The sequence below is a fragment of the Ictalurus punctatus genome, chromosome 20 (assembly GCF_001660625.3).
Source record: "Ictalurus punctatus breed USDA103 chromosome 20, Coco_2.0, whole genome shotgun sequence".
NCBI classification, from domain to species: domain Eukaryota; kingdom Metazoa; phylum Chordata; class Actinopteri; order Siluriformes; family Ictaluridae; genus Ictalurus; species Ictalurus punctatus.
Window position 1 is genome coordinate 17,424,318 of NC_030435.2, and position 18,107 is coordinate 17,442,424.

The following is an 18,107-nucleotide window of genomic DNA, read 5'->3' on the forward strand; positions in this document are numbered from 1 at the left end:
AAATGTAATCTTATCGCAATACTTTATCTCGGTGTATGATTTAAAGCGGGCAGAATTCTAGCTCTAACGATCCGAATATAAAATAACTAACAAAAATTAACCATTATTTTTAAGTTAATATGACAAAACAGTTGTCGTTGCCGAGAAACTAGAACGCTCTTCATCCTGAAGAATTTTCCATTTCAGAAAACACTTTACCGCTGACTGTTTACAAAATGCTAACACTGGAGACTCCTTCCAAAAATGCTAAATGCTTTAAATTTTTGAAAAATCTGCACTAAGAGATTTCCTTCTTCCAGGTTTGGTAAATCTAAAATAACATGATTAACATTATCAGAGTAATATGAAAAAAAAATCATAATCATATCATAAATGATTCAACCAAATCATAAATAATTGTCCCTACTCGTGAAAGGTCTAAAACTAAAGAAGTAGATGTCATGTGTATTATCTTTAACATGCAGCATATGAAGCATAAGGTCATGTTTTTCATTCATGTCAATGACTGTGAGTAAGAAATAGCAGTCTACAGGACATTCCATAAAATCTGAACGACCAACACCATTTCAGCTAGCTATATAAGTTAATGACGACCCCCCCCCACCCCCCCACCCCGAGGCCAATCAATACACTCAAACGCATTGATGTCATTAATAAGACCGTAGGCTTTTTTATTTATTTATTTTTTAAACTTTTTTTTTTACGATTGCATGTAAAATTCCACAGCACTGTATCCCCAGCACGCCTTCTCAGTAGCCAAGAACAGATTAATACTCCATCCTGTCCCTCATATGGCTGCAGGATTCCAGAGCACACAGTTTTATAGAGTGGTCAATAGCATGTGTCCTTTAAAAACCTGCCTGTCTGAGAACGTATTGATCTGCGGGCTGAGTGTTTCCCTGTTTGCAGTTTAGAAAGCAATGCATGATCATCTCTGATTACAGTGTAAATCTTTGGGTGGCACATAAGGAAGACATTCCAGAAACAGTCAATATTACTCAAATTAATGTCAATATTACTATCGAATGTGCCTATAGGTCAGCCTGCAAGATCACATATGTGCGTGTTGTTTTTTTCCCAGATAATATTTCTTTAACATGGTGTAAAATATTAGAGGTCAGAGGTCAAATGCGCATTAGATTAGATACTAATGAACTTTTTTTATTTTATTATTTATTGATTTTGCCTTTAGGACAATGAGGAAGAAGAAGTGAATGAAGAAAACGTGCCCCCCACAGCAGAAAAAAGGAGGCAACTATGGTGGACTACACGGCAGAAGACTGAAGAGAAGAATGTAAGTAATGCACACTTCTTGCATATGGATTGATATTATACAGTATGCTTTCCGTTAGGTCTCCATACAAAGGGCAAACGAAACATCTAGCTTTTGTCCAGAGTGATGGTTTTTAATGTCTTTTGAGGACATACAATATATACTAGACTACAAACTATACATTATAGCCTTTTAGGATCAGATGCAGGCAGACCAAGACTATAACAATGTCAGGCCACACAGGCCAAATAACGGACATTCATAGACATCTGTAGTCAGTTTGTCCTCACCAAGTAGGGTTGAATAGTGAAATAACCATTCGTGATAATTATCCAATCCGGTATCAGTGTATCATGGTGTATCCTTACAATGAAATAATTAATAACACTTCAACTGCAGTGTATGTGTTAAATAAGTTAGTATCAGGAGTATTCAACACAAATATGTGAATGACTAGTTTCAGAAAATCCTTGCTTTGGATAAGCAATTTACAGGCCTGGATTTTGACAGCAAAGCGGTCACATTTTATTTCCTAGTGATCTGAACATTTAAGCATTCTATTTTCATTTTTGAGTCGTCACTTCACTAATCAGACTCGAAAGGGTATAATGATGTGAAAAATTGTGAAAATTCGTCCGTTTTCTGACCTAATACCTTTTTCCCTGTAGCTAGGCTCTGGTCCGATGAGCTGCCTTCAGCTAAATATTTTACATAAATCTATGCGATTGGAAAATGATCTGATCTGTCTCTTTCCATACACTGAATGTCTCTTTTTTTGAGTTTGGTCTGTTAAAATCTTTCGCAGTGTTCGCATTAAGACCACCAGTTGATGAGCTCTGTGCTAGACTAATCTTGTAGCATAACTCAAGTGATGTTTTTTTGGTCTATGAAGTCATCACACTTTCCAGTATGGCAATATTTGATCATCCTGGTATACCAGGCACCTCTGTCTATAATCCTGCTCAAATTTCATTGGCTACATTTTGGCTATTATTTGATCGTAGCTCAAGCTGAAAGACAAAACTAAAACACCAGTGGCTCATAAATCAATAAAGTATTCAAACTGTATGTTAAAGTGATAATAGGAAGCTCAGATTAAAGCATAAAGAGGACCTCAAATCCTCTGGTCAGAATCAGGAGTCTTTGGGCTGTGTCCAGCTGAAGACGGCCATGTTGCACGGTTGCAGCTGTCCTCGGAAACACTAAAAGCTTTTGCCCAGAACGAGTGTGTGAGTGATGGCCTATATGCTCCTCATTGTTCCAGCTTAGTGGTGATGTTAGAGAACAATAATGCCATCGACCTTCTGCTGGTCAATATCTTCACCTCACTCTTTTCTTTTGCCTCTCTCTCTCTCTCTCTCTCTCTCTCTCTCTCTCTCTCTCGCTCGCTCTAGCTTCTGTCCACTCAGGAAGCTTACAGCACCACTGAGGTTAGAGAACATTTGTGGTTTTACAGAGTGTTATGTAAATCCCTGTTCACATCAGTAATTTAAGACCTGATATATGTACTACAATGGATCAGGTCCTTGTATCTGTCCAAATACTGCATTTGTTTTGTGTTGGCATGATATTTTGGGGTTTTTTTGTTTGTTTGTTTGTTTAGTCATGAGGTTATGGCTTTGTTGGATAGTTTACTTTTATCTAAGAGGCATGTGTAATAAGGCAAACCTTTTTCTTTCTTTTGTTTTTAGCTTGGTGGGGTATCCTTAGTGAGTTTATTTCATACAGTTCATCTGGAAAGTATTCACAGCGCTTCACTTTTCCCACATTTTGTTGAATGAAAATAATGAATTTAATCCATTTTGTAATAAGGCAGTAACGTAACAAAATGTGGAAAAAGTGAAGCGCTGTGAATACTTTCCGGATGCACTGTATGTATTTCCTATGTAAATGTATTTTTCATACATGGGTATGTACAAATGTGAAGTATTGATTTAGCTGCTGTTTTAGCTTGCTCTTTTGTACCAAAAACTGCCAAATGTTACCCATGTTAATGTTATCCCTGCTTTATTTAGTATGAATATGCACTGCGAGCTTTGTAAGTACTGAGTAGGCAGATATATTTGCTCCTTTTAATGTTGTAATGTTCACACTCCCAAGCTCACATTACTAAAAACATGTGATAAGCAAGGAATTTCTCATTTAGACCTTTTGGTCAGTCAAACTGATGGTTAATTCTAAAGCAGACAGACTATATCGGCATAGGAACAGACAGATTTCTGTAAGTTTCTCCTGTAAGTCAGAAGACACTACAAATCACTATAGCGATACAGCAATATATACTTTTTTGTCAACTCTCCTTCATTTAAATCTTTCAACAGTGTACTGCCGCTTTAATTCAGTGCGAGCAGCTCAAGTAGCGTGGCAAAAGTAAAATTTTATCAGTGCAGAGCTTACAGAGATTACAAACTGCAGTTTTGTTGTCATTCCACGCAAGAGACATCTTTTTTACACACAGCACGAATTCGATGTGTTTTCCCGCCCACTTTTGATGGTGCATCTCTACTTAAAAGTCATAATATGTCTGTTTCTGGAAGAGTTAATGCAAATTTACTTTTAATAATCTTGACCTATGGAACAAAACTATGACCAACCTGATCAACACACCCATATATGGGCTTTTGTCGATGAATGGCCACGTTCCAAAATCCAATGATAATCTTCCCCAGAAGAGTGGAGGTTATTATAACAGAAAAGGGGAGACTATATCTGGAAATTAATGTTCAACAAGCACATATGTGTGTGACTGGTCAGGTGTCCACATCCTTTTATCCATAAAGTGTATTTTGGAAGACCCTAGTGCCCTGTATTACTAATAATGATATCATGCTTTAATAAAATGACTATCACCAAAAAGATGTATCCCAAGAAAGCAAGAAAAAGATGAGAAAAATTCAAAACACTAAGAATATGTCTAAATAACCTTTGCAAGTTTCAATGTTCCCAGTGCAAAACCTCAGGAAATGTAAGTGCTATAACTTGCGTCTTTGTTTAGGATTTACATCTGAGGAGGGCATCTTAAAATTTCTCATGAGCCAATTGATTACCATTGGTTAAAAACTTCATTTAGCATTATGTTTAAGGGATAAAGAATAAAATGTGATTATTTCTACCAAATTTACCTCATAGGCAGTGTTGGTGAACTCCAATGGGACATCTTTTGGTTATGTCCCCACCCTAAACGCAGAGAATGGACCTGTCAGCTTGGACCTCTTCTCCATCCCTAAGTATAAGGTGGACCAATCCAATAATATTGAGGGTAAGATGAAATTTCACATCCGTCATAAAGAAACGTGATTTTACATAGTTCAGCTTGATGAGATAATGCATAATGATTACTGTATTCATTAACATTAAACTTGCCTAATATGCAAGTATCCATATTCGTCAAGTTATACATTTAATATACATGTTCGCTGACACAAACTATCTTTATTGACACAGTGACTTTATATATAATACTTATCTGTACAGATCAAAAGGATGGAGATGTGTATGAGGTGGTGGAGATGCCGCCAGAGGAGGAAGAGGAGTTAAAGGAGACCGAAGACAAGGAGCAGACCGCAGCTCCCGCTGGTCTTGTCAAAGTCTTCCGTTTCATTATGAAGCAGAGCTACGTCTGCGCTCTCATCGCCATGATGGTGAGCCTGTTCAAGGTTTAACCGATCGAGTCTTGCAATTTTTTTCCTTAATGTAACATAATGTAAGACATTCAGGCACAGGGTCTTATTATAGAAACATTCTTCATGTAAGGAATGAAACATGATTAGGCATGCCGTTATCGGAAAATACTCAAAAACGGAGTGGTGTGATGACCTTGTTCACAGCACAAAGTTTTTCAATTACAGCATGTGTTTTGTTCTTATACAACAAAAAGAACGTTGTCATGCTACCAAGAAGCCAGAAAGGGTAAATGTCTTCTTATGAAAAACGTAACCGTATAAACGATAGTATGTTTTGCTTTGTAAAACATCAATTCTGTAATCTGTTTATTAGGTTATGTGGATTTTCCTCAGTACGTTTATAAATTAGTGGTTACTATGGACGTAACCATTAATATAGACCAGTGATCTCGTCACCTATCATTCGCTTTCCTTTTATCATTGTTTATTCTCTCTCTCTCTGTCTCTCTCTGTCAGGCCTGGAGCATTACATACGTGAGCTGGCTGACATTTGTCTTCCTCATGTGGTCTTGCACTCTGTGGATGGTGCGGGACAGGAGAAAGTACGCCATGCTCACGTCACCCTTTATGGTGGCGTATGGGAACCTGGTAATTGTGCTGCAGTATATCTGGAGCTTTGAGTCTCTGAATTCTGTCCCCGGCCTCTTCCTCAAGACCACCGTGCCCTTCAGTTCGCTCTGTTCCAAGGTAATGAGAAATGTCTAGACTATTTATTTATTTATTTATTTATTTATTTATTTATTTATTTATTTATTTATTTATTAGTTGCCGGTAGACAAGTATGATCAACAAGCAGAAAAAGAGAGAATAAACCTTACTCCTTATTCATTTTTGCAAAAGGTTTCATTTGGTATGTTCTGTTTGGACTTGACGTGCTTCACCGTGGTTCAGTGAAATTCAGTGTTGTAATTATAGTGCAAGCTTACGAAGCGGGATCTGAACTACACACATCAGTCACAAAGGTTTAGAATCGAAAGTTTACTAAGCAGATTAATTAGCTTGCATGGGTGACAGATGATCTTTTCAGTATCAGCCAGGAATACCCAAAACTTTCATGTAAGTGTCCTGTATATATATTCAGTACTGTGCAAAAGTTTAGACACCCTATAGATTTTTTATTCTATGACTTCTACATTATCGAGTCAGTACAAAAAAAAAAAAAAAACATTTTAGATTTCCAAACATTATTTTTCCAGCACAAAATTAAATGTTACAGAAAAACGTAATATGTCATTAAAGAAAGCAGCATATTACGTAAGAGACCACTTTTCAGACTGTAGGGTTTTGCTGCAAAAATAAGAAGCAAGTCTCCAGAAGAACCATGACTGATTCTGCAAGATGCTCAATAAAACTTACCGGCTCATTTCCTTATAAAACTACACTAATTGTTCCTGAGACTACTGGTTTTTTTTTTTTTTTTTATTGTTTCTGTCACACCAAATATTGACATTTACTACTGCTGCTCTTTACAGTATATATTTTTTTAATGTGGAAACATTTAATTTCATTATTTCTGAAGGCATCTTTGCTCTACAGCATTTCTTCGCATGTGCCTAAAACGTTTGCACAGTACTGTATCACCTTGCAGTTTGAAATCAAAGATGCTGTCTGAATTTGAATGTCTTTTTCGTGCAATACGAGAACACCAAGTCTCATAGCTGAAATGTTTACCAACAACTTGCTGACTTTTCTTCGAGCTCACAATGTGCTACAGTACATTAGAAACTTTTTTCGATATTGAACATACGCTTGATTGTTTCCTTAAATCTAGATCGATGCACTTACTGTAACTAGCTAACTAGCTGGCTAGTTACCTGGGTAAATAGCTACCACTATTTACCCATGTCAATTTCCCAGCAACCAAATCATGAGACTGGGCAAAACATTGGATCTTTCACTTGTCCTCACTAGCTAATAAATGTAGCATTTGTCCACTACCATTTGTTTTTTTAACCATGTTTCAATAGCTTTCTCTCCAGTTATTCATGATTTTCACGCCCTATCATATTTATCATATCAGGGAAGTACTTTTTCAATTGTTGCCCAATGTGTATTTACCCATAGCACATGAGCTCAGTGGCTTTCCCTCCAGTTTCATTACCTTATTCGTTGATTTATGATGGAAATAAACTGGAAAATTGTTTGTATCCATATTAAAAACATTCTGACGTTATTACCAACGTTACACACTTACGGGTACGTTATTGCAGACATTGACAAATGTCTCCAGCTGTATATGTGTGGGTATGCTTAGTAAATTTCTCTGTTGGTTTGTCGTTAGGTGCTGTGTTTGCTGAGTTTCTGGCTACTTCTGCATCAGACACTGACTGAACGGCAAGATAAACTAAAAGAGGAAGCTACGCTTTCTGAAGTTTCAGTCGACTCAGAGAAAAAGGGTGAGCTTAACGCTCCAGCTGACCAAAGCCTGAATAGTATTCTTTAAAAACAAAAACCGAAGAAAACAGATGTATGGTGATGAGCTATGTAGTCTAATTAGTGGTGTTTGATTGTACTATTAAAAATATACCATCTCTTTGGATCTACTGATAGAAGAAGAAGTCTTTATTCATCACATGTACATTACACCATGGTAGAAATTCCTCTCTGTGCATATCCCGTTATACTGGGTCAGCCATAATATAGCACTCGTGGAGGATTCGCAGCTTGGCAGTGCTGGGGCGTGAACCCCCAGCCTTCTCATCAGTAGCCCAATGCCTGTAACCATTCAGGCACTTGTGTTAGCAGACTGGCCAACCTTTACACATTCTGTGTAGGAGCTCTGCATCATAACAATCAGAGTATGCTGAAATATCACTCAAAAACAAGAATATAGCATTTCTGGATTGCACACCTTTGCTGAAAAAGTACCAAAAAGATCCCCTAAATGTCCAGGGTGTATTCCCGCCTTAGACCGGGTGTCCCTGAGACTGCCACCCTGACCAGGATAAAGCACTTACTGAAGACGAATGAATGAATAATATATACTTAATAAGGCCTGTATTATTGTAATATGTGATTAAAAAAAAAAAATCTAATGCTATCTAAAGCATGGATGTGATATGGCAACATAACTGTAAGCCTTGATAAGGGAGGAGAAATGTTTTGTGTTGTAGAGGTAGAGAAGTCAGAGGAAGAAGAAGGTGGTGAGAATGACCTGATGCAGATGGTGGGAAATCTGGTGATGGCCATGCTGGTGAAGTACTGGATCTACATCTGTGGTGGCATGTTCTTCTTTGTGAGCTTTGAAGGACGCATCGTCATGTACAAGATCATCTACATGATGCTGTTCCTCTTCTGCGTGGCCCTCTATCAGGTATCAAGTTTTAAATTTTCAAAAAGAATGCTCAAAGTGAATATTCAAAGTAGATCTTTGTTATTGTGTCAAATTAGTGCATGGTTCATTGCTCTGTGATAAATAAGCCGTTGAGTACAGGATCATTCCTGGAGATGTTTGCACTCATACGCGCTCAGATACTTTCTAGCCTCGTGCCCCTTTAGTAAGTAACTTTCACATTTGCAGATGAAAGGTACACACAGTACTAAATGTCAAAAAAATTACAGGGTACCACCGGAGCAACAGCAAAATATACAGTTTAGTATCTATTACTATTTTTCTGAGAGTGTAGAATAAAACACTGGCCAAATTTTAGCTTGTTGAACCTCAAAGTACGATGAGATGTGATGGTGGCTACTTTGTCTTTGCAGGTGCACTATGAGTGGTGGAGAAGGATTCTGAAATATTTCTGGATGTCAGTGGTGGTGTACACCATGCTGGTACTCACCCTCATCTATACTTGCCAATTTGACAACTCCATCAACGTCTGGTCTAACATGACAGGCATGAGTGAGGAAAAGTGAGTACAGTACCACTAGAGTTAATATTACGGTAGCACCTCTTGGGTTAATATTACTGTAGCACCTCTAGGGTTAAGAATACTGTAGCACCGCTAGGATTAATATTACTGTAACATCTCTAGGGTTAATATTACTGTAGCACCTTTGAGTTAATATTACTGTAGCACCTCTAGTGTTAATATTACTGTAGCACCTCTAGGGTTAATATTACTGTAGCACCTCTAGAATTAATATTACTGTAGTACCTGTAGGGTTAAGAATACAGTAGCACCGCTAGGGTTAATGTTACTGTAGCACCTCTAGAATTAATATTACTGTAGCACCTCTAGGGTTAAGAATGCAGTAGCACCCCTAGGGTTAATATTACTGTAACACCTCTAGGGTTAATATTACTGTAGCACCTCTAGGGTTAATATTACTGTAGCACCTCTAGGGTTAATATTACTGTAGCACCTCTAGAATTAATATTACTGTAGCACCTGTAGGGTTAAGAATACAGTAGCACCGCTAGGGTTAATGTTACTGTAGCACCTCTAGAATTAATATTACTGTAGCACCTCTAGGGTTAAGAATGCAGTAGCACCCCTAGGGTTAATATTACTGTAACACCTCTAGGGTTAATATTACTGTAGCACCTCTAGGGTTAATATTACTGTAGCACCTCTAGGGTTAATATTACTGTAGCACCACACGGGTTAATATTTGTATAGCAAGTCTAGGGTTAACATTACTGTAACACTTTTAGGGTTACTATTACTGTAGCACCTCTATAGTTAATATAACTGTAGCGCCCCTAGTGTTAACATTACTGTAGCACCTTTAGGGTTAACATTACTGTAGCACCTCTAGGGTTGATAATGTAGTAGCACCTCTAGTGTTAACATTACTGTAGCACCTCTAGGGTTAATATTGTAGTAGCACCTCTAGTGTTAACATTACTGTAGCACCTCTAGGGTTAATATTGTAGTAGCACCTTTAGTGTTAACATTACTGTAGCACCTCTAGGGTTAATATTACAGTGTCCCATCCAAGAAGTGTTCCTAGGAAAGGCTACAGATTCATCCTGAGGATGAAGTGGTTATTGAAGATGAATGAATAAATGAACTGTACCAACAGAAAGCATGGGAACCTGAAATATAACAGAACATATTACGTATGTTATATTAATGTAACAAGGCAACGAAACAAACGTATTTGGTCACTCTTTCACTGACTCACTCATTCTTCCTCTCTGTTTCTTTAATTCTGCTATTTCTAAGATTCTTAACGGAATTACATATTAGTGTACAGGTCACTTTTTTTCAGAGCTATAGGTGTTCATTTGAATCAGTTCAGGGTGTAGGATGCACCTTGGATGTATAGCGAGGACACTACCCAAATAGCTTTTATGAACGATACATTTAGTGTAAAAATGAAACATGGAAACATTTGCACGGTTAAAAGGAAGTGTTTTCAAAGTATTTATTTTTTAGCACCAGCCATACTTTCATTAAAGTTATTAAACTCGGGGAAAATATACCACATATAATATTTGATTGATTTGGTAGAATATGACATAATGTAGTAGTGTTTTTTTTTTTATCTTAATATTGTTTTGTCTCGCTGGTTGTTTCCTCCCTCATTTGCTCTCTCTCTCTCTCTCTCTCTCTCTCTCTCTCTGTGTCTTTCTCTCACGCTCTTTGGCTCATGCAGACTGAAGGATCTGGGTCTGGAGAGGTTTTCTGTGCCTATCCTGTTCACACGCATCTTCATCCCTACTTCTTTCCTACTAGTCTGCATCCTTCACCTGCACTACTTCCATGAGCACTTTCTTGAGCTCACTGACCTCAAGGCTGTGGCTGCCAAACAGGACAACGCCATCTACAGGTGAAGAGCAGACACGTTATTATTTTGTTATTGTTTGAACTAGTGTCTGCAGTTATTTAAAAAAAGCATATTTTATTTGTTTACCCCCCGCCCCAACAAAAAAGTCCTTTTGAATTCTCATCATCAAGATTTTTTATTTGTGTTCACTTTCATTCTCTTTTAGGATCATGTCTCTATTGTGTCATTTCAGAGTTTTAATATTTACCCAGGAAGCACTTCCTAATCAAGCAGTTAGCTTTAATCGTGTACTTCCCGTCCCTGTTTTAACCATTTGTCTGCTCTCGTCTCTCTTTTTGCCATCCATAATGGTATTGGCCCCACAGCCATTCCAAAGTCAGTGCCCGTATCTGTCTGATTATGGATAGGTGGGTGACTGCTCGTGCTCCGTAGCACCCATGGACCCTCCACTCTGAATGTTGAAATGTCCTTCCCTCTCTCTTTCCCTTCACCTCTTTCTCTCCTATGTTCAATCCTCAATTAGTGAAACTATTCCAAACAAGAATAAGAACTCAAATGATTTGAATGATAGCATATAATAGACTGGTAGTAGTGAATGTGTTGTATGACCTAGTAATGTTTTGGAACTTGGTAATAGAAAATTTGTTTGTGAATGATGTATCCTTAGCACACTACTTGCACCAACGGTGACCCTAAAGACATGTTTGAACCCTAACATAACATCTCTGTGTATAACCTTTTCCCCTCCATCCACTGACTGCATTCAAAATCCTCTAAAAAGTTCTCTCCTCGGCATGTCAGTAATGTGCACGCCCCTTTCTTGAAGCGCCTCCTCACCTCCCCAAATGTTACCAATTGATGAAGTTTCTTTGTTCTAAAGCATTGCTGTAACTTTGATATTTGAAACTTAGGCTTTCAGTGGTTTGATTTTATGTTTCAATTTTATAAACGATTGCTTTTTTAACAGCATCAAGCAAAAAATTCCATCTCCTCAGAGCAAGTAAGTGAGCTCGTGGCAGGACAGAAAAAAAAAGCTTTCCAATGCCATGCAGCCATATCATGCAAGTTTTCAACCCCCTTGACCCTCCATAACCTGAGACGAAGACATTTTATACCCATTTTTTGCTACTCAAGCTTTTCATTAATGCCATGGATTCTATCTTTAATTCTGACTGATTTTATATATATATATATATATATATATATATATATATATATATATATATATATATATATATATATATACACACACATATATGTATGTATATTTTCCCCCCTATTAATTACTGACTGACGATTGACCTTGCTTTCACATATATAACCACATCCCTGCTGATCTGTGAAGACTCACAGGCTCACAGCATCCATGATCTGAACCCTGCCTGTACAATACAACCCCAGTCTAGCTCATTACTGTTTATAAAGGCACTAACCCACATAATCATCTGCTTCCTTGCTTCCTGGAAAGGATAGCTTGTTATTAGATATTAATCTAATAAGCATTGTCACTTAAAAAAAATTCAGTCTTTTAGTATGTGAATGGCTGTGAATGTCATTGGTTAGAGCTCTTATAAACAGGCAAGTACACCAACTGTTCCTGTTCCTCTAATGATAACTCTCGATGAACAGACTCGCCCATCCAGATGGCAGCTTGGCAGATCTCACAATGATAAGCTCCTCTCCTGAACCCTTGGTGGACAAGGAGAAGGAAATGTTGATGGTGGAAAGCATAGCAGAGGAGAAAAAAAAGGAGGAGAATTCCATCCATGATGAGAGTCAACATTGTAGCGTGGCTACAGATCCAGAAATGCCATCAGAAGAGAGCTCAGGTACAATGCTATCGTTATTTTTATCCGTGCATTTTTATTCCTTAGTTTAAAACATGGATAACTGAGAATGAATGAGAATAGCGTGGATACCACTCATCACCTACCTACACCAGGGAACCCGTTTGCAATAGCAGAACAATACAGTCCCTACAGACAAACCACATAATCAAATCCATACCACATATTTCAGTCATAATGCTGTGTGTGGGGTATGTGAGATTTGTGTGGGCGGGGTATGTGAGATTTATGTGGGTGGGGTGTGTGAGATTTGTGTGTGTGTTGTGTGTGAGATTTGTGTGTGTGGGGTGTGTGAGCATGTGCGTAACCAAACTCTGAATACAAGGAACTTTCTCCACATAAATATTGATGTATCTTTTGGACTCTGAATATGTACACACTACTTATCACTGTGCATATTGCAAAGTTTTCATGTCTCTTTTTGCTGTTTATCTTTAAGGCTACAGTTTGCATCAATCCTAAACTCCTTCTGTTTGTAGATCTGAAAAATAAGTGGCACCTGGTGATGGACCGTCTGACTGTGCTGTTCCTGAAATTTCTGGAGTACTTCCATAAGCTGCAGCTCTTCATCTGGTGGCTGCTGGAGATCCATATCATCAAGATAATCTCTTCTTACATCATCCTGCTGTCTGTTACCGAGGTAAGCACAATCTCTTTTACTGTCTCTATTTCGTATAAGCCATTCGTGATTTCTGTATTTAATGCCTTTAAAGTCTTTCTACCCTTTGTGCCCTTTCGGTCTAAATGTAACAACTTTAAAATGACCTAGCGTTGCATACTTGTATACCCTGCACATCTCCAATACATTAAGAGCATTTTAACATGAAGAGTGAGTCTGATTAATGTGAACTAATGTTTGCAGGTGTCTCTGCTGAACTACGTGTTCCTGGCATCATGGGCTTTCGCTCTGCCCTATAGTCAGTTCCGGAATATGGCCTCCAGCATCTGCACTGTATGGACTTGTGTTATCATCATCTGCAAAATGTTGTACCAGCTGGAGTCGATAAAACCAGAAACATACTCAAGCATCTGCACAATGGTGTGTGATCATTTTCAGTCAGACATTTTAAAGCTATGCATTTATATAGTTCACTTTCAGGTCTAATAACTCTTTGGTGGTCATTTCCTTATTCAATATCTGATGGATGTATCTTCGTATTTCCCATTAGCCTCATTACCCGAACGACCCAGAGAATAAGACGCAGTTGTACATGAAGAGGTCTTTGCTGTACGAGAAGCCAGTAGACCCTGCGAACTGGGTTGGACTGGTGAAGTTCCCCTCTCTTTTGCCGAATCTAAGGGTGAGCAGACAAATTATGTAAGGATGTACAAATATGACTGCCATCATATACATAGGCTTAATAATAGGGACCAGAAAGGGCAGATCAAGGCAGACTAGTTCTGACTAAAAATGAAGCAATAACAACATCTTTACGTGGAACACTATAAGGTCAGACTATATAATGGACATCTATATACATCTTTTTGTCAGTTGGTGCTCACTAGATACTGTAAAGCCTGATTCATTCAGTTAAAGGAATGGCTAGAGAAAACAGAATATTTACACACATTTTTCAATTTCTTCAAATTCAGTCAATCAACCAAGCCATGTTTGGTGTCATTGGTGTATTTGGGTATTTTATTATTGCGCTTTGCAAGCAGTGAAGCCAACTTGAGCTAAAAATCATCAAGCATTATGGAAAATGGAATCATTTTGCTCTATTACAGAAGGTCAGAAATCAGAGCAGGTGTACCTGATAACAAATTCAGCAATGAGATTCAACTCGACATGGTATAAGCCCCATTCCTTTAACCTTAAGCCTTAAGCTGGGTTACAACACACATTTATTTGTGTGTGGCACATAGTGAGGAAGTTGTTTTCTATATACAGTGTTTTCTGTGAATGTATGCACTCTTCCTGTGAGACATACTCTATCATCTTGACTGATGTTTTGTGTTGCCTGATGCTCTACAGAGGCTGCATGTTAACGCTGTAACGTTGCTGATGGTGCTGGGGTTTTTTTTCCCTCTAGAACAACTTACTGATGCTGGCCCTCTTGGCGTTCGAGGTAACAATCTACCGTCATCAGGAGTATTTCCGGCTACGCAACAAGCTCTCTCCTCCTCCTTTTCGAACTATTTTCCATGAAATCACTCGTCAACACCTCGATAACGGCATCATCAGCTGTGCCAAATACTTCATCAACTACTCCTTCTACAAGTTCGGGGTAGAGGTACGTCACCGATATTTCACCAGTGTTTCTGCAACTGTATTCATGTCTTGGGAAGACGGAGCACTGTTTGGAAGCAAACACTCTGGTAGTATGAATTCAGTTAGAATGAACAGTTCAGTTCCTTCAGATGCAAAAATGACGCTGTATATTTGAGCCCTAGATTTACAGCTGTATGCAATGTTTTGCCTCATTTCTTGTCTCAGGTATGTTTCCTTTTGGCGGTGAACGTGATTGGTCAGCGCATGGACTTCTACTCTATGCTGCATGCCGTTGCTCTGGCAGTCGTGATGTACCGGCGCAGGAGAAAGGCCATTGCTGAAATCTGGCCTAAATATTGCTGCTTCCTGGCCTGCATGATCACCTTTCAGTATTTTGTCTGTATAGGCATCCCACCAGCAGCATGTAAAGGTGAGAATGAGTGTGTCCAAGCGAACAATCCGTGTTTGTAGAAAGCCACCTTAGACTGAGTTACTTGATATGGTAGTCAGTTTGCTTGTGACCATATTCCATGTATTTTTGGCTGTGTTAGCATTTTTTTTGTAATCAGTTTATTTCCCATCAACCAGAACCTTCAGTAGAGTTTTGTAGCTCAGTGAAGTTCATTCGGTTGTCTACATGCACTCCTGCTGCGAGATCCTGACACACCTCCACTCCTCTCATTCCTCTTGCCCTTCGGATCTGCCTGATTCATCCCGATGCTCCAATTTTGGCTTGAAGCTTCTGCACTTGTGACTCTGCTGCTGTCCATGTTCCAACATGAATATCCTAAAGACCTGCACTTCCTAAAAAACAGACTGTATTCAAATGATAATTGAATCCTACATACTATAGACCTAGGAATTGATACTGTATTCATAAAGACTGTCTTGTGCTCATCCCAGGACTCTTGTTCACAATATATTCAGACTGAACATCTTTTCGATATATGTAGCACTGTTTGCCTTTACTCTTCTACACTTGTACTGCATATGGGATTATAACAAATGATTTATAATCCCTTTATTGGGTGTCGTCCATAAGAGTACCGGTTCCCTTTTGGGTCTGGTTCTTCTCCAGGTTTCTTCTTGCCTCTGTCATATTTGGCTTACTCATTAGGAATGTAAATATATAGTACATAAAGATTTCTGTAAATCTGTTCTGTGACAATATTTATTATTAAAAGCGTTCTACAAATCAAATGGAATTGAACTGAATTTGAATGGAACTGAATTGACATGTTGTGTTTTTTTCAGACTACCCTTGGAGATTCCCCAACTCTACAACAGATTCCAATGTCATTAAATGGCTCTACCTGCCTGATTTCCACACAAGGCCTAACTCCAAGTTTCTCATCTGTGAGTTATGATTATGTACTCTTATTGTGTATTTAAATGATTGTGAAATGTTCAGTACTACTGTAGTAACCAAGTGTGCTGATCAACAGTAAACTGAAAGGACGAAATCATTCATCGAAGTGCGGTTTAAGATTATTTCTCTCTTTCTTTCTTTCTTTCTTTCTTTCTTTCTTTCTTTCTTTCTCTGTTCTAGATGACTTCATGTTGCTGCTAAGCGCGTCGTTGCAGCGGCAGGTGTTCGATGAGGAGAATAAGGCAGCGGTTCGTCTGATGGCTGGAGAAAACGTCGAGATCTGCAGAGATCTGGACGCTGCCTCCTTTAGTGTACACAACCCCGTCCCGGACTTTATACACTGCAGGTGTACTAACACGCACACACACACACACACACACACACACACAGATCTGCTGGAGCAAAGTATCACTAGAACTCTTGCGCTTGTTCAGTTCTATTTGATTTTTTATAGCGCTTTAGGTTTTAAAAATTTCGAAGCAGTTATTTTGGAGCTGAAGACCTACAAGCACAATTTTAAGGTTATGAAAAGTGCAAATAAACAGAATGTGTTGTGAATGCTTTGTTGTGCCCTGGCTTGATCTTCTATGCGTCAACATGCACAAGACCACCCCCATCCATCTTTCGTGTCCTCTCTTTCCCAATTTCTTCTTCCACAGATCAGATTACAGATGCAACGTGTTGTCCATAGCTCACTGTCACTTTCATTCATATGCAATTTTTTTTTTTTTTCTGCCTAACTCAATAAGCAGCTTTTATGTACAAAGTGAGTTGTTTTCTCAACAAGGTGCTCAGTGAGAGAGCGAGAGAAAGAGAGCACGAGAGAGATAGGAATCCGTCCATTCTGACCCATCTGCAACACTTGCATGTATCTTTTCATCAAAGGTCTTAATACACTGATAGCTAGATGTAGTTGGACCTACATCTAGCTATCAGTGTTTCCACACACAGCTCTTGAGTGGTTGTGAGAGGTAATGTGTGGAGTGATGTAGTGCACACCCAAGTGGGTAAGAGTTCTAGAGTGCACTCAGATGATAAAGATCCATACATACCAGCTTTTACAGCCCATATGGTGAGCACTCACTTCCTTCATATATACATATATATACACACAAACACACACATACACTGCCGGTCAAAAGTTTGGAGACACTCAACTGAAATGTTTCTCATAATCTTAAAAATCTTTTGATCTGAAGGTAAATGTTTGAAATCGGTGTTGTAGACAAAAATATAAATGTGCCAACATATTCGTTTCTTTATTAGAAAAATAACATTTTATTTACAATAAAAATATTATTTTTTTAATTGATGAATTGGAGCGAAATATTCAGAAAAGCAGCCAATAAGTGTCCAGCATAGATGGGAACTCCTTTAATACTGTTTAAAAAGCATCTCAGGGAGATTCCTCAAGAAATCGGTTGCCAAGAATACATTTCTGGAAATTCTCGGCAAAAAGGGGGTCTACTTTAAAGATGCTAAAATATGAAATTATTTAGATTTATATTGATTTATATATTTACATAATTCCCATAGTTCCATTTGTGTTACTCCAGAGTTTTGATGACTTTCTTATTATTCTTAAATGTGGAAAAAAATTTTTAGACACACTCATTCTTATTATAGAATGAGTGTGTCTAAACTTTTGACCGGTTGTGTGTGTGTGTGTGTGTGTGTGTGTGTATGCTCGGAAACATTGACTCTGCTAAAGCACTTGTTGACAGGAAGTGATATAGTGTGAAATAGAACCTTTACTAACTATATATAGTTATAACTATAGTGTTCATGCATCAGTATCAGGGGGGAAAAAGCGTCAAAATATCATCTAAATTAGTATAATGGACACGTCTTAAATTATTTTCATCCAGTGTGAAATTTGTGTGAGTATTCAATTAGTTCAACATTTCACACCTTCCAGAAAGACATTGTAAATGCAAAAATGAAAGCAATATGTCTTGCTACAATGGTTGTGTATAACAGTGTGTAAACATTGATAGTGGTACAGTTCAGGATTTGCTGCTGATTGTTCTGAAGTGGTACCTTG

At 38.2% G+C, this 18,107-nt stretch overlaps 1 protein-coding gene across 2 annotated transcripts in view; it reads left to right on the top strand.

The window, feature by feature from the left end:
• Window positions 1–18,107, top strand: part of LOC108280873 (piezo-type mechanosensitive ion channel component 2) — a 96,429-nt gene that overhangs the window by 47,724 nt on the left and 30,598 nt on the right. For both annotated transcript variants that reach the window (XM_053673703.1, XM_053673704.1), the window contains exons 9-24: window positions 1,193–1,294; window positions 4,403–4,532; window positions 4,748–4,914; window positions 5,413–5,643; window positions 7,238–7,352; window positions 8,070–8,269; window positions 8,662–8,810; window positions 10,504–10,677; window positions 12,265–12,464; window positions 12,962–13,122; window positions 13,345–13,521; window positions 13,652–13,783; window positions 14,516–14,716; window positions 14,920–15,124; window positions 15,949–16,050; window positions 16,244–16,409. In XM_053673703.1, the coding sequence (XP_053529678.1) occupies window positions 1,193–1,294; window positions 4,403–4,532; window positions 4,748–4,914; window positions 5,413–5,643; window positions 7,238–7,352; window positions 8,070–8,269; window positions 8,662–8,810; window positions 10,504–10,677; window positions 12,265–12,464; window positions 12,962–13,122; window positions 13,345–13,521; window positions 13,652–13,783; window positions 14,516–14,716; window positions 14,920–15,124; window positions 15,949–16,050; window positions 16,244–16,409 (2,612 nt within the window). The remainder of the gene's footprint in view (window positions 1–1,192; window positions 1,295–4,402; window positions 4,533–4,747; window positions 4,915–5,412; window positions 5,644–7,237; window positions 7,353–8,069; window positions 8,270–8,661; window positions 8,811–10,503; window positions 10,678–12,264; window positions 12,465–12,961; window positions 13,123–13,344; window positions 13,522–13,651; window positions 13,784–14,515; window positions 14,717–14,919; window positions 15,125–15,948; window positions 16,051–16,243; window positions 16,410–18,107) is intronic.